Source organism: Myotis brandtii, unplaced genomic scaffold (genome assembly GCF_000412655.1).
Source record: "Myotis brandtii unplaced genomic scaffold, ASM41265v1 scaffold675, whole genome shotgun sequence".
In the NCBI taxonomy this organism is placed as follows: domain Eukaryota; kingdom Metazoa; phylum Chordata; class Mammalia; order Chiroptera; family Vespertilionidae; genus Myotis; species Myotis brandtii.
Window position 1 is genome coordinate 843,377 of NW_005370635.1, and position 21,139 is coordinate 864,515.

The window sequence follows — 21,139 nt, forward strand, 5'->3', positions numbered from 1 at the left end:
GCAGTGGTTCTCAACCTTCTGGCCCTTTAAATACAGTTCCTCATGTTGCGACCCAACCATAAAATTATTTTCGTTGCTACTTCATAACTGTAATGTTGCTACTGTTATGAATCATAATGTAAATATTTGATATGCAGGATGGTCTTAGGCGACCCCTGTGAAAGGGTCGTTCGACCGCCAAAGGGGTCACGACCCACAGGTTGAGAACCGCCCGCTGCTCTTCTAGGAGATCCGTATGCCACCAGAACTACAATTCCCAGCATTCCTGGTGCTCCCTGCGCTCTGGGCTTCTGCTTCTGGTCCTGGGGCTGCCATCAGAACTACTATATTCCCAGAATTCCTGGTGCTCCCCACGCTGCAAGCAACCAAGGGAGCCACGGTCCCCCAAGCCTCTGGCTCTTCTGCTCTGCTCTCTGCCCAGCGACCAAGGGAGCCACATCCCCCCAAGGAAGTGACTGAGGGAGCAACCGAGGGAGCCAAGTCCCCCCAAAGCTGCCAGCTCTCTCACTTCCGCTCTCCGTCTGGTGCCTGTGTATGCAAATTAACCCACCATCTTTGTTGGGTTAATTTGCATATTCACCCTGATTGGTTGATGAGCGTAGCAAAGGGACGGTCAATTTACATGTTTCTCTTTTATTATATAGGATACCATGAAGTCATTGAAAATTAAAGACAGAAAAGTGCTTATGTGAAAAGATCTCAAAAACATTATTAAATGGGGATGGGTGAGTAAATACAAAAGTATGTATGGTTAAATATGGAAGACAGTTAAGTATATTAAGTATACATACATATGCATGGCATGTTCTCAAAAGATATACAAACGAATAAAGTCATCTTTGAGGACTGTGTGGGAGGAACAGTCATTCTGTATTCTGTTTTCTTCTGTAGTAGTTAAAATTGTATTAAAAACATATAAATAATTCATACAATAATTAAACATTCACCTGTAGCAGCTTTGTTTTGCTAGAAAGATCACTCTCCCTCTCTTTTAGCATACTTTCCACTCTCTTCATTTCATTTTCCTTTTCTTTCAACCTAGAATTTTTACAAACACCTTATATTTAGTTATACACATAAAAAAGGATAAGCAGACTCCAATACCATCTGTAAGATAAAAAAGATAGCAGAAACAATGCCTATCAGCTTTCTTCCCATATTACACCAACTTATAAATTTTTTAAAAGATAATTATTTCCAGAATTATTCAACTCAAAGTCAAGTACTTCCTAACACAGTTTATTTCATATTTCACAGTTCTTAAGCAAGTATGGCTTTCTCTAGGAGAAAAATCTAAAAGAAAAGCCATAATTAGTTGACCCTAAAATTCCCAACCCTTTGTACTGAAGAAATGCTACATATAATTTTATCTGGCTCTCCCTAATCCAACACAGAGATGTCTCACTATGGCAGGATAGTAAGAAACCAGGAAAATTCCTGGACAAGTGGAATGGGGAAACTGAGACAAGAAAATTAAACAAGGCCAACAGTTTGGGCAGCTTGTAGCCAGCTTGTGAATGGCAAGACCTTATCTTCCCAACCAAGGAAACTTGAGAGCAAATGGTTTATACTTCTCCTCCCTAACCAGAGAATACATAGCTTAAATCACACTGGGCTGTAAAAATAGAGAACAAAGACCCAATTAATGCAATTTGTGCCAGCTAAACTCAAGGACAAATATCATTTGGGGGATGTTAGGGCAGGAAAGAGGGGAGGGGGAATTATCTCAAACATTCTACAACAATGCAGAAGAAGACTTTGAAACCTAGTTTGCTACTGAAGATATCCAGCAGAACTTAGGAACCTATAGGGGAAAGGGTATAAAACCCCTGAACCCCGACCGGGCGTGTGATCAGACTAGCTGAGTTGCCTACTTATGCTTTATGCCAAGTGTATTCTTAATAAATTCACTTGCTTTGTTTTAAAGCTGCTGTCTGTCATTGTTCTTCAAATCTTTCTTGCAAGATTAACAAGAGCCAAAGAGGGGAGAGCCCCCTCCCTCTAACTCAAGGGGGCTGTCGGTAACATTACTATATATGGCCCAAGTGAATTCCAACTGTCTTTGTCATCCTAAATACAGATCTCTCCAGCATAATGTTTAACACCATTAGCCATTTTGGCCATTTCAGTATTCCCAGTACCAAGGGCACATAATAGGCTCTCAAATATTTGCTGAGTTGAAAGTTATTTTTCTCCCACCTTAATCTAGAATTTCAACATGTTTATAGGTCTATTTTAAAAATGGCAAAGAGCATACTCAAAGAGTGAGATTAAAAACTGAAAAGAATAGCAAATAATAAATACATAGTACTAAGTGAAAGAAGCCAATCTGAAAAAGCTACATACTATATATTTAATTATATGACTTTTCCAGAAAAGGCAAAATTATGGAGACAGTAAAAAGATCAGTGGTTGCCAAGGATTGGGGGATGAGTGGTGGGGAGGGAGGGAGATATAGGTGGAGCACAGGAGATTTATAGGAAGGCAAAACTATTTTTTTTAAATATATTTTATTGATTTTTTACAGAGAGGAAGAGAGAGGGATAGAGAGTTAGAAACATCAATGAGAGAGAAACATTTATCAGCTGCTTCCTGCACACCTCCTACCAAGGTACATGCTATTGACCAGAATCAAACCTGGGGCCTTTCAGTCCACAGGCTGATGCTCTATCCACTGAACCAAACCAGTTAGGGCTATTTTTTATGATACTGTAATGATGGATACATGTTGTTATATATTCCTCAAAACCCATACATACAAAGAATGAAACCTAATGGAAACTATGAACTTTAGTTAATAACAATATAACAATATCAGTTCATCAATTGTAACAAATGTACCACACTAATACAAGATATAAATATTAAGAGGTATGGGGGAGGGGAGAATATTGGAAGTCTCTACTTTAATCTCAATATTTTATGTACTACAAATGAGCACTCTTAATGCCAGGAATAGAGACATCTCCTTTGTCTCCCTGAGGACAATCCTATATAATAAATGGCTAATATAAAAATCGACCAAACGGCGGAACGACTGGTTGCTATGACACGCACTGACACCAGGGGGCAGAGACTCAATGCAGGAGCTGCCCCCTGGTGGTCAGTGCGCTCCCACAGGGGGGAGCGCTGCTCAGCCAGAAGCCCTGAGCCAGGCTCACAGCTGGCGAGCCCAGCGGCAGTGGCAGGAGCCTCTCCCACCTCCACAGCAGCGCTAAGGATGTCCAGTGGAGAGTGGGCCTAAGCCAGCAGTTGGACATCCCCCAAGGGCTCCCAGACTGCGAGAGGGGGCAGGCCAGGCTGAGGGACACCCCCCCACACACACACACCAGTGCACGGATTTTGTGCACTGAGCCTCTAGTGACGTAATAAATATCCTCAATATCTTACTTTTAAAGACACAGATTATTAGGCCACTTCTTAAACATCAATAAAGACTGATGACATCACATCAAAGCAAAACCTCTTAAATGGAATTCTATAGGACAGTGGTCGGCAAACTCATCAGTCAACAGAGCCAAATATCAACAGTACTTCTTCAAAATAGACTCGCCCAGGCCGAAAACCGACTTCTGTGCGTGGGCCACAAAGTTTCAATCGCACTGTACGTGTGCGCCCACGTGGTATTTTGTGGAAGAGCCACACTCAAGGGGCCAAAGAGCGCATGTGGCTCGCGAGCCGCAGTTTGCCGACCATGACTATAGGGGACCAAAAAGATAAAGTCCAGGTACCCTTCTCACCACTGTAAACTGATTTAGTTTAAGAAAACAGACTTTATGGATAAAATTTTTATAAGAAACAGATTCAATATTTTTACTATTCTGCACAGCATACTGATGACAACAGATACCATTTTCCCCAATAAGCAAGTCATTTTTATAGAAAGAGTCAATATTTATCATCAAGTTATGATTAAAATTATCATCTGGTTAATTAAAACATTATTCTTTCAAATACTAAAATAATCTTAATTTGAAATAATTCCTACCTCTCTTTACAAGAATTGCAACAAGCTTAACCCCAGTCAATACTAAGCAGAGAGAGTATTTCAGAAAATGAGTCTGAAGGGCTGGGGAAGGATAAAGTCTCCAGGTGTCTGAAAAATACTTAAAGGGCCATATTTATTTGTTTTTTATTTATTCATTTATTTGTTTTTAATTTTATTTTATTGTTGGTAGTATTACAGATGACTCCCACTTTTTCTTTTTTTGCCCCTTCATCCCAACCACCGCCCCACCCCAGGCTTTCCCATGCCATATGTGTGTTCATGGGTTATGCATATACTAGAGGCCCGGTGCACGAATTCGTGCACCAGTGGGGTCCCTTGGCCTGGCCTGCTGGATCGGACAAAACTGGCTCTCCAACATCCCCGAGCGGTCCCAGATTGCAGGAGGGCACAGGCCAGGCCAAGGGACCCCCACCAGTGCACAATCAGGGCCGAGTAGAGACCACGGGAGGGCTCCTGGGTATGTCTGGCCTGTCTCGCTCAGTCTCAATTGGCTGGACCCCAGCAGCAAGCTAAGCTACCGGTTGGAGCATCTGTCCCCAGGTGGTCAGTGCACGTCATAGCGAGCGGTTGAGCAGCCTTAGCATATCATTAGCATATTACGCTTTGATTGGTTGAACGGACGACTGGACACTCAACATATTAGGCTTTTATTATATAGATGTTCTTTGGTTAACCTCTTCCTATCCCTTCCCCCTCCCTCCACTTCCACCCCTACCCCCCAAGGTCTGTTACTTTGTTCCTTGCATCTATACCTCTAGACCAGTGATGGCGAACCTTTTGAGCTCGGCATGTCATCATTTTGAAAAACCCTAACTTAACTCTGGTGCCGTGTCACATATAGAAATTTTTTGATATTTGCAACCATAGTAAAATAAAGATTTATATTTTTGACATTTATTTTATATATTTAAATGCCATTTAACAAAGAAAAATCAACCAAAAAAATGAGTTCGCGTGTCACCTCTGACACGTGTGTCATAGGTTCGCCATAACTGCTCTAGACCTATTTTGTTCATCAATTTATTTTGTTCATTAGATTCCACATAAGAGTGAGATCATGTGATATTTGTCTTTCTCGAACTGGCTTATTTCACTTAGCATAATACTCTCCAGGTCCCTCCATGCTGCTGTCTTAAAGGGTAAGAAATCCTTCTTCTTCTTCACAGCCATATAGTATTCCCTGATGTAAATGTGCCACAGCTTTTTTATCCACTCATATACTGATGGGCACCTGAGCTACTTCCAGATCCTAGCTATTGTAAATAATGCTGCTATGAATATAGGGGTATATTCCCAGAAGTGGAATCGCTAGGTGAAACAGCAGATCCATTTTTAATGTTATGAGGAACCTTCATACTATTTTCCACAGTGGCTGCACAAATCTGCATTCCCACCAGCAGTATACAAGAGTTCCCTCTTCTAAAAGGCCCATGTTTCATTATACCAAACAGAGACTTTGCTTATTTGCCTCTGGACTACAATTCCTATTTAACCAGAAAGTTAATGATTTAAAAGAAACTCATTATAATATTCAAGCACATTCTGAAAAATAATGAGAACTTTCTCTTTAAATGTTAGCTAAAAATATACTTACACAGTCTCAAGTTCTTCATGCCGTGAGGCAGAACATGCCTAAGAAACAGATTCACATTTTCAATTCTAACATCAAAAAGATCAGACACTATAACATATATATATATGTAAAATACCTCACCAATAACATAAAAACATAATTATATATGGTAAATTTAAAAGACAGAATGAATTTTAAATTTTCCCCTTAGATTTTGCTTTAGTTTTTTTAATTAACAGATTTTTAAAGTAATTTTAAGTTTACAGAATAATTTATTAAAAATTACAAAGTTCTAACTTAATCTGTAATATCCATTTCTTTAAAAGATTAGAGATTAATAAATCAATTCAACACAGACACTTAAGGATGAGCTTAAGAGTCCACCTGAAATTTAAGGATAGAAATTCCTTTTAGGCTTAGGTTGATAAATCAAGCAGTAACATACTTGACAGGGTTAAAAGTTAACTTATTTTATCAACAACAAAACTGTGGCACAATAATAATTTTTGCTTAAAGATTAAAAACACATCTTTATTAATCAATACTGAATTAAATAAATAACATTCTGATTCCACATCAGTAATATTATAAAGCCTACCAATTTTTTAAATACTAAATTTATTGGGGTGACATTCGTTAATAAGGTTACAGAGGTTTTGATTGTATAGTTCTATGATATATCATCTGTAATTGCACTGTGTGCCCACCACCCAAAGTCAAATCTTCTTCCGTCACCATATATTTAACTCCTTTTACCTTTAATGATCCCCTTCCCTCTGGTAACCATACTGTTGTTGTGTCGTCTATGAGTTTTACAATAATTTTTAAGCAAAGAAATTCAGAGAACAGATTACCTTCTTTGCTTTCTAATACAGTCATTTTTATGTAATATTCTGGTTATCTGCTTATACTATACCTCTTTCAAGTTATGTTGTGCTATCTCCTGAACATGAGCTTTTAAAGACTCATTTTCTTCTTGAAGATCCTGAAAAAGAATAGGTATGAATTGAACTGATATTCAAGTATAAAAAGGATGTTTTCTTTGTCTTTATCTTCTCACCTGTAACCATTTCCCGCTATTGGCTAGATCTTTCTCCTTCTCTTCTAAAACAGTCTTCAAGGTATTCATCTGTTCCTCCTTTCCTTTTAATCTGACAGTAAGTTAAGAAGAACTATCAATGGAAATGTTATAAGACTACACAAAGCAAAAATAATGGAGACTGGGAAAGATATATTTTATATTTATAGTTCAAGCTAATTTAAATAAATTAAAAGTTAAACATGCAAGATTTTGGAGATATCATATTAAAAAACATAGGATGAATAAATCAAATTAAAAAGCATAGGATGATCAAATCCATCTATCACTGAAGATCCAGATATTGACTAAACTAGGATAGTTGTAGTCCCACTCCATATCATGCTCTTTAAGTCAATACCAGCAAATTTAGACAGCTTATTACAACTGGTTTGGTTTTGAAATATGTATACAGCCAGTTTCACAGTGGCTATGAAAATGGTCAAAGAGGATCATCTCAATTTAAGGCCATATTCAGGTTATAAATCAAAAAAAATACAACTTTCCACTATATCCCCACTCCCCTTAAAATAAATAAATAAATAAATAGATAAATAAAAACCTATAGGTTAAATTCCAATAAAAACTTAAGACCTTAGGCCTTTTGAGGTATAATTTGATATTACCTAAAATATTACTTAAAATCAAGTAAAAAGAAGCTATAATTTTTGTTATGATTATATTTAACTTGCTGAAAAGAAATATTAAAGGGAAATTAAAGAAATGGTACTTACAAGTTCTGAAGCTCCTGAACTTGAGAAGTGATAGATAACTGAAATACAAAGAAAAAAGCAGAGAAAAAGCATTCATAATCCTTTCAACTTACCTTATTAAAGCTTTATGATAAACACAGATACATTCTAAATTACAAAAATCTCGATGAATTATTCATGCCAAAATAAGATGCATTTTGATTTTGTCATCTCTTGATTCCAACGACACAGTAAGAGTAGTAACAAATTAAAAATGTAAGGTAGGCAGGCAGGTGGTGGCAAGGAATATAGTTATGAATAACTAACTCTAAATAATGTAATACTTCTGTAATTGTGAAAATTAGAACATTAAACTGTCCACATACCTCCCTACCATATCAGAGCTCTTCTTTCCCAGTCTTCAAGGCCAACTATTCAGTAGCATTCTAGTGTCCTTCTTTAATCTCATTTTCTTATCCGACACAGTTCTATAGTACCTTTTATCCCCCATAGCCCCTTCAGAGCTTGGCTTAGATATCAATTCCTCAGGAGGAAACTTTCCTGATCTCTCAATCTGTATTTAGAGGAGTTTTATCTTTCATCATACCCCATTTCCTTCAACACATTATCTTCAATCACTAACATATTCCTTTGACAAGTAGGAGGAACTCAAAAAATATTGTTGAATCAATCTATTGGAATCTCTTCCATGCAGCCTCACCATTTTTTCAATGAAGCCTTATTGGATTAAATTCAACAAAACCCATCTATTTCCAGTAACCATTCTTACCTCTGAAATATGAAATCTGTACTTTGTTCTAAAGCAGCGGTTCTCAACCTGTGGGTCGCGACCCCTTTGGGGGTCGAATGACCCTTTCACAGGGGTCGCCTAAGACCATCGGAAAACACATATATAATTACATATTGTTTTTGTGATTAATCACTATGCTTTAATTATGTTCAATTTGTAACAATGAAATTGGGGGTCACCACAAGATGAGGAACTGTATTAAAGGGTCACGGCATTAGGAAGGTTGAGAACCACTGTCCTAAAGGCAAAGGTTGAGCAATACCTATTCTGTAACAAAACATTACAGTCCACGCAGTTAAGAAAAAAGTTAAAAAAAGATTTACCAAGTGTTTCATGTATTAAGTTGGAAAACTAAAATGAAACATTAATACAGAAAACTTTCTAAAAAGGAATCTTTAACAGTTCAAAGACTCATTGATTAAATATCAAGAATGCTTTCTCAAATCAGGCAAAAAAATAAAAAGCACATTACCCAATATACTTACATCACACGACTAAAAGATTTTTTCCAAGTAACAAGAAGAAAACCAAGTAGCTTATAAATACACATACACTAACAAATCTGACTATGTATGGCTCTGGGATTTTTACCTGTTGAGCCTTTTCAAGCTGGATATTTCCTATTTCTTCTTTTAGAGCCTCTATTTCCTGTTTCAAATCCTTGACAATGACAAAACAGACAAGATTGGACAATGGAAACACAGAAATTGACATAAAATGCAATGTACAGACAAACACATGAAATTACGTGGTATTCACTAAAGTTGATAAACAAATAGACAAGCATAGTTTTCTCACTCCCAATACCTGAATAGTTTTCTCCTTATTAGCAACTTTGAGAAGTTCAGCTTCCAGAAGCTCTTCCACAGACTTGATCTTTCCATCTTTTTCATGAATTCTTAGATAAAGAAATGGAGTATTAAATTTGAATAGAAACCATCACCAACTAAGAACAGCACCAAATCATGAATAAGCTCACCAAATGAATTCTCCCGTTTTAAAGTAAAATAGCAACATATCAGACAGAAGGGGAAATAATATTTAAAGCTCTTTCTAAATGAGAAATAATCAGTAACTATCAAGTAGCTGAAGCCTATGCACATAAGGAGAAGCTAGTGACATGATTCAGAAGTACACAGAGAATATGAGGTGTACCCTGAAGAATAGCAGAGAGAATCAAGTTCCTCTCAATAATATTGGCTCTTAGGGCTGCAAAAGCTGTGATAGAACTTACACACAATTGTGAACCAAACTTTATAGACATCTCAGAAAGGAGACAAGCAAGGAACTTATCTCCCCATCTAATAAAACCTATTCTTTAATAGTTCCTACCACAGAAACAGAAAATTAACAATGCATTGCTGTAAGTTAAGAAAATAAATGGAAACAATTATGGAAATACATTTTTTAACCATCACGTTGTACCAGGGAAATCACAGCTTATCTGATCAATGAAAAATTCTAGAGTGAAAGTTAAACTAACATACATCGCTAAGCAAATGGACTAAAAGAGGAAGACCAGTTTAATATGTCACCACTTACACTTTCTTAAGTTCTTCAACTAGAGATGCAAAAGAAACCTGGAAACAACAAGGCATCCTAGTTAGTAATTTGCTCAAAATACAAATGGATTAGAAATAGAAAAGTATGTTATCCTTAAATTTTCCACTATACCAAAATCTAAATAGGAAAAGGAAACCCAAGAATTAATTTTTACTAGCTTTTAACATCATAATTATGTAAATGAAAAGCACTTTGAAAGTAAACAGCTTTAAGGCTACTTATGGTTAAGTATAGGCCAAAAGAAAAATCAACACATAAATGTTAAAATTATTAAATAATTCTAACCAACTAAAGAGAAAATACAACTTAAAAAATTACCTAAATCAGGTAACCCCTTCTACTACTATTTAGAGCAGGGGTGGGGAACATCTGGCCTGCGGGCCACATAGAGCCCGAGAAATCATTTGGTCTGGCCCTGCCAAGGCATTAGGGGTGAGTTAATTAAATGTTTGAACAAATATAGTAGGCTAATTTTTAAGTTGATAATTTTGTATGGCCCTCGAATGTTATATATATCCAAATGGCCCTTGTCAGAAAAAAGGTTCCCCACCCATGATTTAGAGCAGTGATGGCGAACCTTTTGAGCTCGGCATGTCAGCATTTTGAAAAACCCTAACTTAACTCTGGTGCCGTGTCACATATAGAAATTTTTTGATATTTGCAACCATAGTAAAATAAAGATTTATATTTTTGACATTTATTTTATATATTTAAATGCCATTTAACAAAGAAAAATCAACCAAAAAAATGAGTTCGTGTGTCACCTCTGACATGCATGTCATAGGTTCGCCATCACTGATTTAGAGTCTCACTTTCTATTTGTATACTCAACCCTTTTATCCTGTCATAAAAAGCAATGACCTCCTATCTAGAATACTCTACCTAATACTTGGGATATAGTCAGCATCCAATTAAACTGCTGCCTTTATTACTGATAATCAAGTCACTAATCATTCACAAAAAACTACAATTGACAAATTCCACTTTGGAGAAGGAAGGAACAGACAAATAACAGAATGGCTCCATTTGAATGTAACAGGCCTGTCCATTGTTTTAAAGAAAATGGTTGTAGAATCTATTAAATTCCTTACCTGATCATTTTGCTTTGCCTTTAAGTCTTGAACTTCTTTTGTCAAAGATGAGTTTTCTGTTCTTATTGCCTTTTTCAAAGACACATAAGCAGAACATACTTTTATTTTCTGGGGGAAAAATAGCTTGCTTCAAAATAAACTAGCTTCTCATTTTTCTTTAACTGCTTCTTTTTTTCTCTGGAAGGCCCAGAAATCTCCCTTCTTTCACATGTCTGTCTACAATTCTGTAACTTCTAGAGCTAGCCAAATCGATTTTTAATTCAATTATCCCCAAAAGTATTTCTATTTATGTTTACACAATCACACAACCACATACTATACCACCTGTCACCCTAAACTCAAATACAACTTTTAAGTTATTTCTTCCAGCAACACTACTTATCCTACTTGAGTTCATTAATGATAATCATAAAACAGAACTGTAGTCTCTCCTTTCTCTGGCCTCCAATACTACTTCATGAACTTATGAAGTCTGCTATTACCGCTGGTTATAATTTGAGCATAGATGGAGGTGAGAGAGCATATTTTACAAACCGTAACAATAGTATCTACTTCATTAAGGCAGTGAATGCCATAATCAACCATGCATTTTTGTATTTTTAATAAAATCTTAAATTTAATGAAAGAAAATCATAAATGTAATAAAATGTAGTTAACTCATATGCAGTTTAAAAGCTATGGGAAAAATCTTACACAAATTACAGTGAAACCCCTTCACTGAATAACCACAGGAAAATAAATCTAAAAGTGCTTTACATTCAGTTCCTCTTCTTTAGTGGCCACCTGAATAAGTCCAGTTTCAAGTAATTCTTCCACAGTCTTCAACTTCTCATCTTTTTCTTGAATGCTGAAATTATAAAACATATGTATGAACTATTTTTTAAGGTAAATGAATGATATCATTCCTAAGTATTTTACATGGATTACTCATGTCCATTGTTCCTTATAAAAATTTAATTCTAGAAATGTTTCTGAGACTTTTTGATTAATGTCTAAGGGTACTTCTTTACCAATAAGTAAAATGTATTCAAGTAATGCATGTTTACATGCTAGCCTAAACAAATAAATCACTGCTACGCATGGCACCCACAAACCTAATGTAATCCCAAATCAATCAATAGCATACCACTATCTTCCACTGTGAAATACAAAAAGAATTTTGAGAACCTTAATTAATACAGTTAACTAGTGTCCTGGTGCATGGATTAGTGAACATAGAAAGTAAATTAATTAGAAGAAATATTTTAATAGCGCTCTTCACCCTTTCTCTATAATACAAGTGTCAACCAAATTCACGATCAACAATGACAGATCGAAACACGTGCATGCGACTGGCACCAGCAAGAGCTTTATATGTATCGTGAGTCAACTTAGCCTTTTATATATACAGAATAAATTTGCTTAATTAGACCTGCTTTCTGATTTAGCTAAACTTTTTCCAGCCCAGTGAAGCACCCCAACTTCTCTTTCAGGTAATTGTCAGCAACACAGCAGTAATTATCAACACAAAGCAGATTATTATTGTAGATCACACAGGGAGAACAAAGGGTAAAATGTTTTAACTGTAGCAGTGTTTGACTATATTCTTCACAGTGAGAAAACCTGAAGTCATTTTCAAGGTCCACCATTTCTTACTTCTTTTCAGTCGGGTCAAGTTTCTAAACTTTCTAAATCTCCGTGTTCCAGCTAATGAAAAGAAAATAGGATTCTACCAAGACTCCTATCTACCTACTCCAGGACTTCTGAGGATCTAATGGGATGAGGCACATGAAAACGCTTCACAGACATATGGTTAAAGTGTAAAATGTTTGCAGCTGGCTATAAAGCAAGTCATGTTCCTGGGCTGAAGAAACTCCAAGGAGGCTAGTCACTAGGGAGAGGAAGCCAGGCATTGTTATGTGACATCATTACCCAGCATCAACAGAGGCCATTTCCGGGCTGGACTCGGCTGGGCTGTGGGCCACATTTTGCGCCACGGGGTCTTGGCAGCATTGGCTGCGATTTGGTAGGGTGTCCCTCCAGGGTGGTGGCAGGGCCTGGACAGGGCACATACGGAAGGCAACACTTGGGAGAAACCGAGTGTTGGTTTGTCGACACCAGGTCCATGGTGCCGTTTATTTTTAAATGGCCAGTGCGCGTCATGGCAGCTCCTTCATTGAGCTTCTGCCCCCTGGTGGTCAGTGCACATCATAGCTACCAGTGAGACGTATGTATATATGTACATGTATATGTATATGTATATATGTGTGTATATATATATGAGCTAGAGGCCCAGTGCATGAAAATTCGTGCACTGGGGGGTAGGTGGGGAAGGGGGGGGGGAGTCCCTCAGCCTGGCCTGCCCCCTCTCACAGTCCGGGAGCCCTCAGGGGATGTGGGGGCCTAAGTCGCAGTCTGGCCTCCCTCTGCAGGAGGCGACCAGGCCGATCAGGGGAAGGCAATGCCCCCATCACCCTGCTGCTGCTGCCACTGCTGGCTGCTGCGGCTGCCGGCCCTCCTCGGCCCTCGCAGCCGCTGCAGCTTTGTCCAGAAGGATGTCCGGAAGACGACTGGTCTATCCGATCTAATTAGCATATTACCCTTTTATTAGTATAAATAATTGTTATCTCAAATTTGGTAGAAGTGAGTCATTAAAATATCTAAAGAAAATTTTAAACTCACCATTTTTCCATTTGTTCCACAACATCTTTATTAGGCTAAAATAAAAATCACCAAAGAGTTTAATTCACCAACTTTGCATGAGGTAAAACTTGTTTAAACATTGAAATAGGATTCTATAAAAATTGTTTTAATTACATTCAAAATTTAGTAAGATGATCCATATTTGAAGACTGCTAATAATTAAATAATTTACAAACACAATACAAAAGAGAAGCAGATACACAAGACAGAAAAACATGAAATATAAAATGGGCTAGTAAAGTGAGTTAGTATATAATTCTTTAATTACTACAAAAGAAAATCTTAAGGATAAGAAGGGAATGTGCCTTAGTTCCTTTTCATCAATTAATTCAGTTCTTCATATATTAAAAAAAAAAAAATCAAAGGTTCTAAGGCCAGGAAGGAGGCTTTGTTCTTTCTTTTTATAAATGGGTTTTTTTTAAACACTTAAGGTATAACATTTATATAGGCAAGTTCAAAACTCCTATGTACAACTCAAGAATTTTTTAACATGTAGATGGTTATATAACTACCCTCCAGACCAATATATAGAACTAGTTATAAATTGCAGAAGCAACATATGAACATATCCTCCTTGTAAATCATTAAAACATGACATGTAGTCCTGGCTAGTGTAACTCAGTTGGCTGAATATCAACCCATGCACCAAAAGGTCATGGCTTCGATTCCTGGTCAAGGCACATACCCAGGTTGAAGGTTCAGTCCCAAGTTGAGGTGCTTGCAGGAGGCAACCAATTGATGTTTTTCTTTCACATTAATGTTTCTCTCTCTCCACCCCCATCCCTTTCTCTCTCTCTCAAATCAATTTTAAAATATACATTTAAAAAAACAAAACATGACAATGTTTTGGGTTCAATCCCTGGTGAGGACACATATGAAAAGCAACGGGTCAATTGCTCATTCAATATTGCACAAAACTGACACAGCTTAGCATCTATCCAACATTTTTACTTTATACACGACTGGTCTAGTCTAATCCAATTTTTTTCCTCCCTGCATGATTTTCAAAACTACATCTTATATAATAATGAATTAGTCTGCAATAAAATACAACTGACCCCTGACATTGGCCTCCCTCCTGTCATCCCCCCATACATACAGAAGTCCTCATGGTCATAATTTATTGTGTATCCAGAAGCAGAGTTTCCCCTCAGTATCCCCAGGCCTTCAGGCAGCTAGACACCCTGACAAAACAGGTTTAGGGTCTTTTTCCTTGAACACTATCTTCCACCCATCCCTACCTGCTTTCTCCTAATTTCTCTAAGTTTCTTAATTTTTTCCCAATGTTATTACAACCATTTTCACAAACATTATTAATTTTTCCAATTTTCATTGCCAAATCCTAAGATTCTGCTTCTTACATATTTCTAAAATTAACCCCCTTTTCTTCTATTCCCTAGATTAGGCTCTCAGCTTTACTCTTCTCAACTATCACATCACCCTAATTCTTCTCCCTGCTTCTAATCCATAAGGATTATTTTGTGAGAAGTACACAAAGAACTTCCAAATGGGAAAAATTCTTCCTACCATCAGAAAGGAGGTAAGAGTTGTCAAACATATATTAAATCCTGTATAATAAAAGCCTAATATGCAAATTGACCAAAAGGCAGAACAAGCCGTCAGCAGGGGGTGGGGCCGGCAAGCGGGGTGGTGCCAGGCTAGCCAAGGCAGGTGCCAGAGGGCAGAGGGAAGGGACGGCGATCAGGGGGCAGAGGGAAGGGATGGCAGCGACTGGCAGTGGTGGAGAAGCGATTGGAGGGAGGGGTAGACTGCTCTCCGGCTGGCACTGTCCCCAGATTGGCCCACAGGTCGCCTCCCGTAGAAGGAGGCCAGATTGTGGCATCCCCCAAGGGCTCCTGGTCTGCAAGAGGGCACAGGCCGGGCTGAGGGACTCCCCCCAACCCCCTACCCCCCGAGTGCATGAATTTTCATGCACTGGGTCTCTAATCAGATCTATAAACTATGAAAAATAAATCATGCAGTAAGTTTACATCTTTTGTCAAGATGATTTTTGCCCATCTTAAGTCTCACATAAAGACTTAACACAAAATTTGTAACTATGCATGGTAATGGATTTTAACCACACTTACAGTTGTAATCTTTTCATAATTTACACAAATATCAAATCACTATGTTATATATAATGTTAGTGTCAATTAAAGCTCCATTTTAAAATGAAAGAAAGAAAAAAGAGAGGGCGGGAGAGAGGAAGGAAGGAAGGGAAGAAGGACGGACGCATGCACGTGCCGGTGTGGCTCAGTTGGTTGGAGTGTCATCCCCATGCACTGACCAAAGGTTTTCAGGTTCAATCCCTGGACAGGGCACATACGGAAGGCAACAGATCAATGTTTCTCTCTCACATCGATGTTTCTCTCTCCCTGTCCTTTCCTCTCTCTAGAATCAATGAAAAGCATGTCCTTGGTGAAGATTGGAAAAAAAGACAATACTATTAAGTCCAAGTTATCTTCACCTTAACCATTCAGTTGTATTTTACTTTTAGTCCTACATACTTCTCCCCTATGTAAATTCAATGTTTGAACACCTTACTGTCACCACACTGATCTATCTAAAATGCTAGACAAAATGCTTATTTATTCTTACAGCACCCTTCAATGGCATACCTATATGCTAAATCAAGTTCCTGATCCTTACACAGCATACAAAGTTCTTCATTATTAGGCCCTACTGACTCTCTACTCCTTACACCTCATACTTTGCAGTTCTCTAATATGCTCTAAATATACCAATTTTACCATATACTGTCATGACATTTAATACTGTATCCACTAGACCTGGAATGGTCCTCTTAGTCATTTGGCAAGTTCATGGCCCTTTTTCAAAATCACATTTAGCTGTCCCCTATTCTCTGCACATTTCACCCTCACCCTCCTTCAAATAGAATTCATTATCTCCTCCTCCTAATCTGTTCAAGAATTTTATTCATCACATTTTTCTGTGTTATGTATCTATCTTCACACTAAACCTGTCTTGAAGACAGGAACCAATTCTCATCCATCTCTGCAGCCTCAGCATATAGCATAGTTTCTAGCATGTACTCAATTAGTAAATAATAAAGTGAATTCCTTTAAGGAGATCACAGTTTAATAAGTACTCTTGGTCAATTGCTCATTCACTATTCAATTGTACAAACTGGCCCAATTAGCATCTATCCAACATTTTTACCTTATACATTATTGATCAAATCTAATCCAATTTTTTCCCTCCCTACCTAATTTTCAAAACTATATCTTATATAATAATGATTTAGTCTGCAGTAAAATACAACCAGGTAGCAGGGCAAGGAGTAAAAATTGCCTATTCCCATCGTTTTTACTTAATAATCTTGATCACTGAATCTTAAAAATCTACTAGAATAAAATAAAAAGTCGTGCTGCTCCTTTGCTAAAAAGTCAGTATGTGCAAAAAAAAAAAAAAAAAAAGGACACGTAAGAACCCTCATCCCCAGAAAGTTTTATTTTATTCTGAATAAACGAGATTTTGTGACTGATTTATTTGCATCATCTATAAATGGAGCTTTCACTTCTTTAGTGTATAAACAGGTTCCCTTACCTGGTGTTTGTTGTCTTTCTGCTTCCTACACCTTAAGAAACAACAACCTGGCACCATTGTTGGTTTCTGTTTCAATAAGGTCAATCTTTTCCTCCAGGATAAAAATCCATGGGGCAAAAGGACTACATTTTGTTAAATAACTGAACTGTTCATCTCTCAACTGTCACTTGGAATTCTGACTGCTGGGTAGGAAGGGGTTAAAGAAAGGTAAAAATGAAAAAACATTATACTAATCTTTATCTCTTCTTTTATTAGCAATAACAAAGAAATGACCAGAAAAAAGTCGAAGAGGTGGTTCTTTGGTCTGCCAAGACGAGATAAGTCAGAACTACAACCAAAAACATAACACCAGTCATATGCTTTCCACAATATTTTAAAATAAAAAAGAGAGTTTTCAGAAGAGAAAAATTCTAAGAATTATTAAAAAGCAAATCTTAAGTTAGTACCATAAAATGAGTTTCCACTCTTATCAAATAATTCTTTTAAATAAATTTTAAAAATGTTACTATGAAATTTTGTTCTGAGGACTACTTCTAAAACTTCATACAACTATTATTCGTTTAAAAATTTCATTTCATGCTGAAAGTTGTTATTTTAACAATACCTAAATGCACACAGAAACTTCACAGTAAAGGCTGACTAAATAAGGTAGAAATTAGAGGATTTTTAAAAATATATTTTTTAATATTTATTAACTTTCACATGTGATAGTTTATATAAGATATTAAAATGGCAGTTTTAGGGCATCATATTACCTTTAAGAAAAAGAAAGCCTAAAGGCTAGTGGTTTCACTCTTGCCTAATGATAGAGAATTACCATTTTTAGTACCGAACAAGAGTCAAAAGAGTTTTAAAAATTCAGGTTTTCTTTTAAACCTAAATACGATTTACCAGCATCTTTAATACTGGAACTCTAGGACAGATTGATAAGTTTCTAGGCATTTGCTTTAATCTCCCATAAAGTTAATTTAGAAAGTTTAAAACTACATATTGAAATATAGTGGGGCCTTGACTTAAGAGTTTAATTCGTTCCGTGATGGAGCTCGTAACTCAAATTACTCGTATGTCAAATCAAAAAGTGAACGAGTGAGACACATGACGCTGGGCTGATGTTGTGGCGTTCACTGTGACGTTCGCTGCGCCAACTAGCGGTGGGGTATCTGAAGCTGGCTCGTAACCCGAATTTTAGCTCGCAACTCAAAGCAAAAAATCGGCCGAGAGACGGCTCGTATCTCGAAAAACTCGTAAGTCAAGGCCCCACTGTAGGTGTTCCAGAATCTCTAATAACCAACTCACAAAAACTACATTCTACTTTTCTGGGTAAGAATTAACACAATCAAAAACCATCTATAAGCCCTGACTGCATGGCTCAGTTGGTTGGAGCATTGTCCTGTACACCAAAAAGTTTCAGGTTCAATTCCTTGTCAGGGAACATACCTAGGAGGAGTGTGTTTAATCCCCAGTCAGGGTGCATATGGGAGGCAACCAACTGATGTTTCTCTCTCTGCCCACCTCCCCTACATGCATACCACCCCATTCTCTCTCTACAGTTAGAAAATGTCCTGGGGTGAGGATAAAAAATTATCTATCATGCCGTAGCCAGTTTGGCTCAGTGGATAGAGCATCGGCCTGCGGACTGAAGGGTCCAGGTTCAATTCCAGTCAAGGGCAAGTACTACCTTGTGGTTGTGGGCACATCCCCGGTGGGGGGTGTGCAGGAGGCAGCTGATCAATGTTTCTCTCTCATCGATGTTTCTAACTCTCTATCCCTCCCCCTTCCTCTCTAAAAAATCAATAAAATATATTTTATAAAAAAAATAAAAAATTATCTATCTATCTATCTATCTATCTATCTATCATTTACTCTAATCCAGGTCATTGATGTTGCATCTCACAACCAGTATTTTATGTAGCACTAAAAATTAAAAATGCTGCCAACTAAAACTGTAACCAGAGACTGTAAGATACAACCAGACTTCAAAGATGGATGATAAATTAAGAGGTAGAAAAAAAACTTACAATTGATGAAATATCATCTCTCTTATAAGCTATACCTCAACAACATGAAATAAGAATAAGATTTAAGATAAGATTTAAATACCACTTTAGGATTAGAGGCATGAAATCATTCCTGCACTAAGTATTATCTGTTCAGAATTTTCTCCTCTATTAACTTTAATTTGCAGGGGTAAAGAATATACAAAGTAATAAAGATTAAGCAAAGCACTTACTAGGTGTACCTGTTAATAATGCGGATATTTTTCAGTAGATGGAGTTACACATATGTTGATATATATTGCGATTTGATATGTATGCTATTTTGTTGTATTGACAGCATGCTTCAAAACTTCATATGTCAAATTTGCTGAAGGTGTTAACATCATAGATATTTTTACGCTTAAAAATTTTCGAATTTCGTGCCAAAAAAAAAAGAGCATTTGCACGAAGTTTTAGTTCATTATTTTGAAGAAAAGTGCTACTGAATACTTCAGGAAGCTTATGGTGAACATGCTCCATCTCAAGATACTTGTGAATGCTGGTTTAAACGCTTTAAAAGTGATTTCGATGTGAAAGACAAAGAACGTCAAGGTCAACTGAAAAAGTTTGAAGAAAGACCAACAATGACAAGCATTATTGGATGAAGATGCGTGTCAAACTCAAAAACAACTTGCAGAAAGATTAAACGTTACTCAGCAAATAATTTCCGATCGTGTACAAGCAATGGAAAAGATTTTAAAGGAAGGAAAATGGGTGCCAAATCAACTGAACAAAAGACGTGGAAAATCGAAAAGTCATCAGTAAAATGTTGCTTCAACGGCATGAACAAAAGTCTCTTTTGTATCAAATTGTGACTGGCAATGAAAAGTGGATTTATTTTGAGAATCCCAAATGCACAAAATCATGGTTGATCCAGGTCAACCATCAACATCAACTGCAAGGCCAAATCGCTTCGAAAGAAGACAATGCTCTGCGTTTGGTGGGATCAGAAAGGTGTGGTGTATTATGAGCTTGTAAAACCAAGTGAAACCGTTAGTACTGATCACTACCGACAACAAATAATCCATTTGAACCACGCTTTGATCGTGAAATGACCAGAATGTGCCAGAAGACACAGCAAAGTAATTTTGCTTCATGATGATGCACCATCACACACTTCAAAACCAGTTAAAGACACGTTAAAAGATCTTGCCTGGGAAGTAGTAACCCACCCGCTGTATTCACCAGACCTTGCTCCTTCAGATTACCACTTGTTCCAATCAATGGCACATGTGCTTTCTGAGCAGCACTTCAAAACATATGAAGAAGTGGAAAACTGGGTCTCTGAATGGTTTGCCTCAAAACAAGTTCTATTGGGACAGTATCCACAAATTACCTGAAATATGGGGAAAATGTGTAATGGACAATACTTTGAATAAAGCACTTTTGATGTTTCTTTTGAAATTATCATGTTTTCTTTGATTACAAAATTCGAATTATTAACCGATACACCTAGTAACTAGTATCAAACTGAAGGGAGGAGAAAAATAAGTGGATTATCCTGTTAGGATATTAGCAAAATACTTCCAAAATACTTCCACAGTACTTGGCACAGCTACTTACACCAATTCAATACCTGCATAAATGTGGATTATAAAATAAAAAAGAAAGTAGGCACCTGCTGAAAGAAGTGCTATCATTTGCAATAACTTACATTTCAGCTTCCAATAAGTGTGTTCTAAAAATTTAACTGTATTAGAAACACATGCCAAGCTTCTATTTTAATATGTCATCTAATATCAAGAGTTTTTAGAATATTTTTTAACACTGAAATTTGAAAAGTTGTGTAGAAGAGTATGAAGGCAACCCTCAGGAACAGACATAAAATGGATGTTGCCTGGGGCTCTAATTTATGGAGCTACTAGAGGCACGGTGCAGGGATTCATGCACCAGGTGGGGTCCCTCGGCCTGGCCTGTGGACATCCCCCGAGGGGTCCCAGATTGCGAGAAGGCGCAGGTCAGGCCAAGGGACCCCAGAGTGCATGATCGGAGCCGGGGAGGAACCGCGAGAGGGCTCCAGGGTGTGTCCGGCCC

The 21,139-nt window shown here is 37.3% G+C and overlaps 1 protein-coding gene across 11 annotated transcripts in view; it reads right to left on the reverse strand.

Moving 5' to 3' along the window:
* KTN1 (kinectin 1 (kinesin receptor)) overlaps nucleotides 1–21,139 on the reverse strand; it is a 106,169-nt gene that overhangs the window by 37,914 nt on the left and 47,116 nt on the right. For 9 of the 11 annotated variants that reach the window (XM_014529254.1, XM_014529255.1, XM_014529258.1 and 6 more), the window contains 11 exons: nucleotides 13,479–13,513; nucleotides 11,574–11,664; nucleotides 10,818–10,886; nucleotides 9,706–9,743; nucleotides 8,971–9,061; nucleotides 8,755–8,823; nucleotides 7,395–7,432; nucleotides 6,643–6,733; nucleotides 6,499–6,567; nucleotides 5,604–5,641; nucleotides 948–1,038 (listed from right to left, as the gene is read on the reverse strand). In XM_014529254.1, the coding sequence (XP_014384740.1) occupies nucleotides 948–1,038; nucleotides 5,604–5,641; nucleotides 6,499–6,567; nucleotides 6,643–6,733; nucleotides 7,395–7,432; nucleotides 8,755–8,823; nucleotides 8,971–9,061; nucleotides 9,706–9,743; nucleotides 10,818–10,886; nucleotides 11,574–11,664; nucleotides 13,479–13,513 (720 nt within the window). The remainder of the gene's footprint in view (nucleotides 1–947; nucleotides 1,039–5,603; nucleotides 5,642–6,498; nucleotides 6,568–6,642; nucleotides 6,734–7,394; nucleotides 7,433–8,754; nucleotides 8,824–8,970; nucleotides 9,062–9,705; nucleotides 9,744–10,817; nucleotides 10,887–11,573; nucleotides 11,665–13,478; nucleotides 13,514–21,139) is intronic. The other 2 variants (XM_014529253.1, XM_014529259.1) reach the window with 1 other exon arrangement.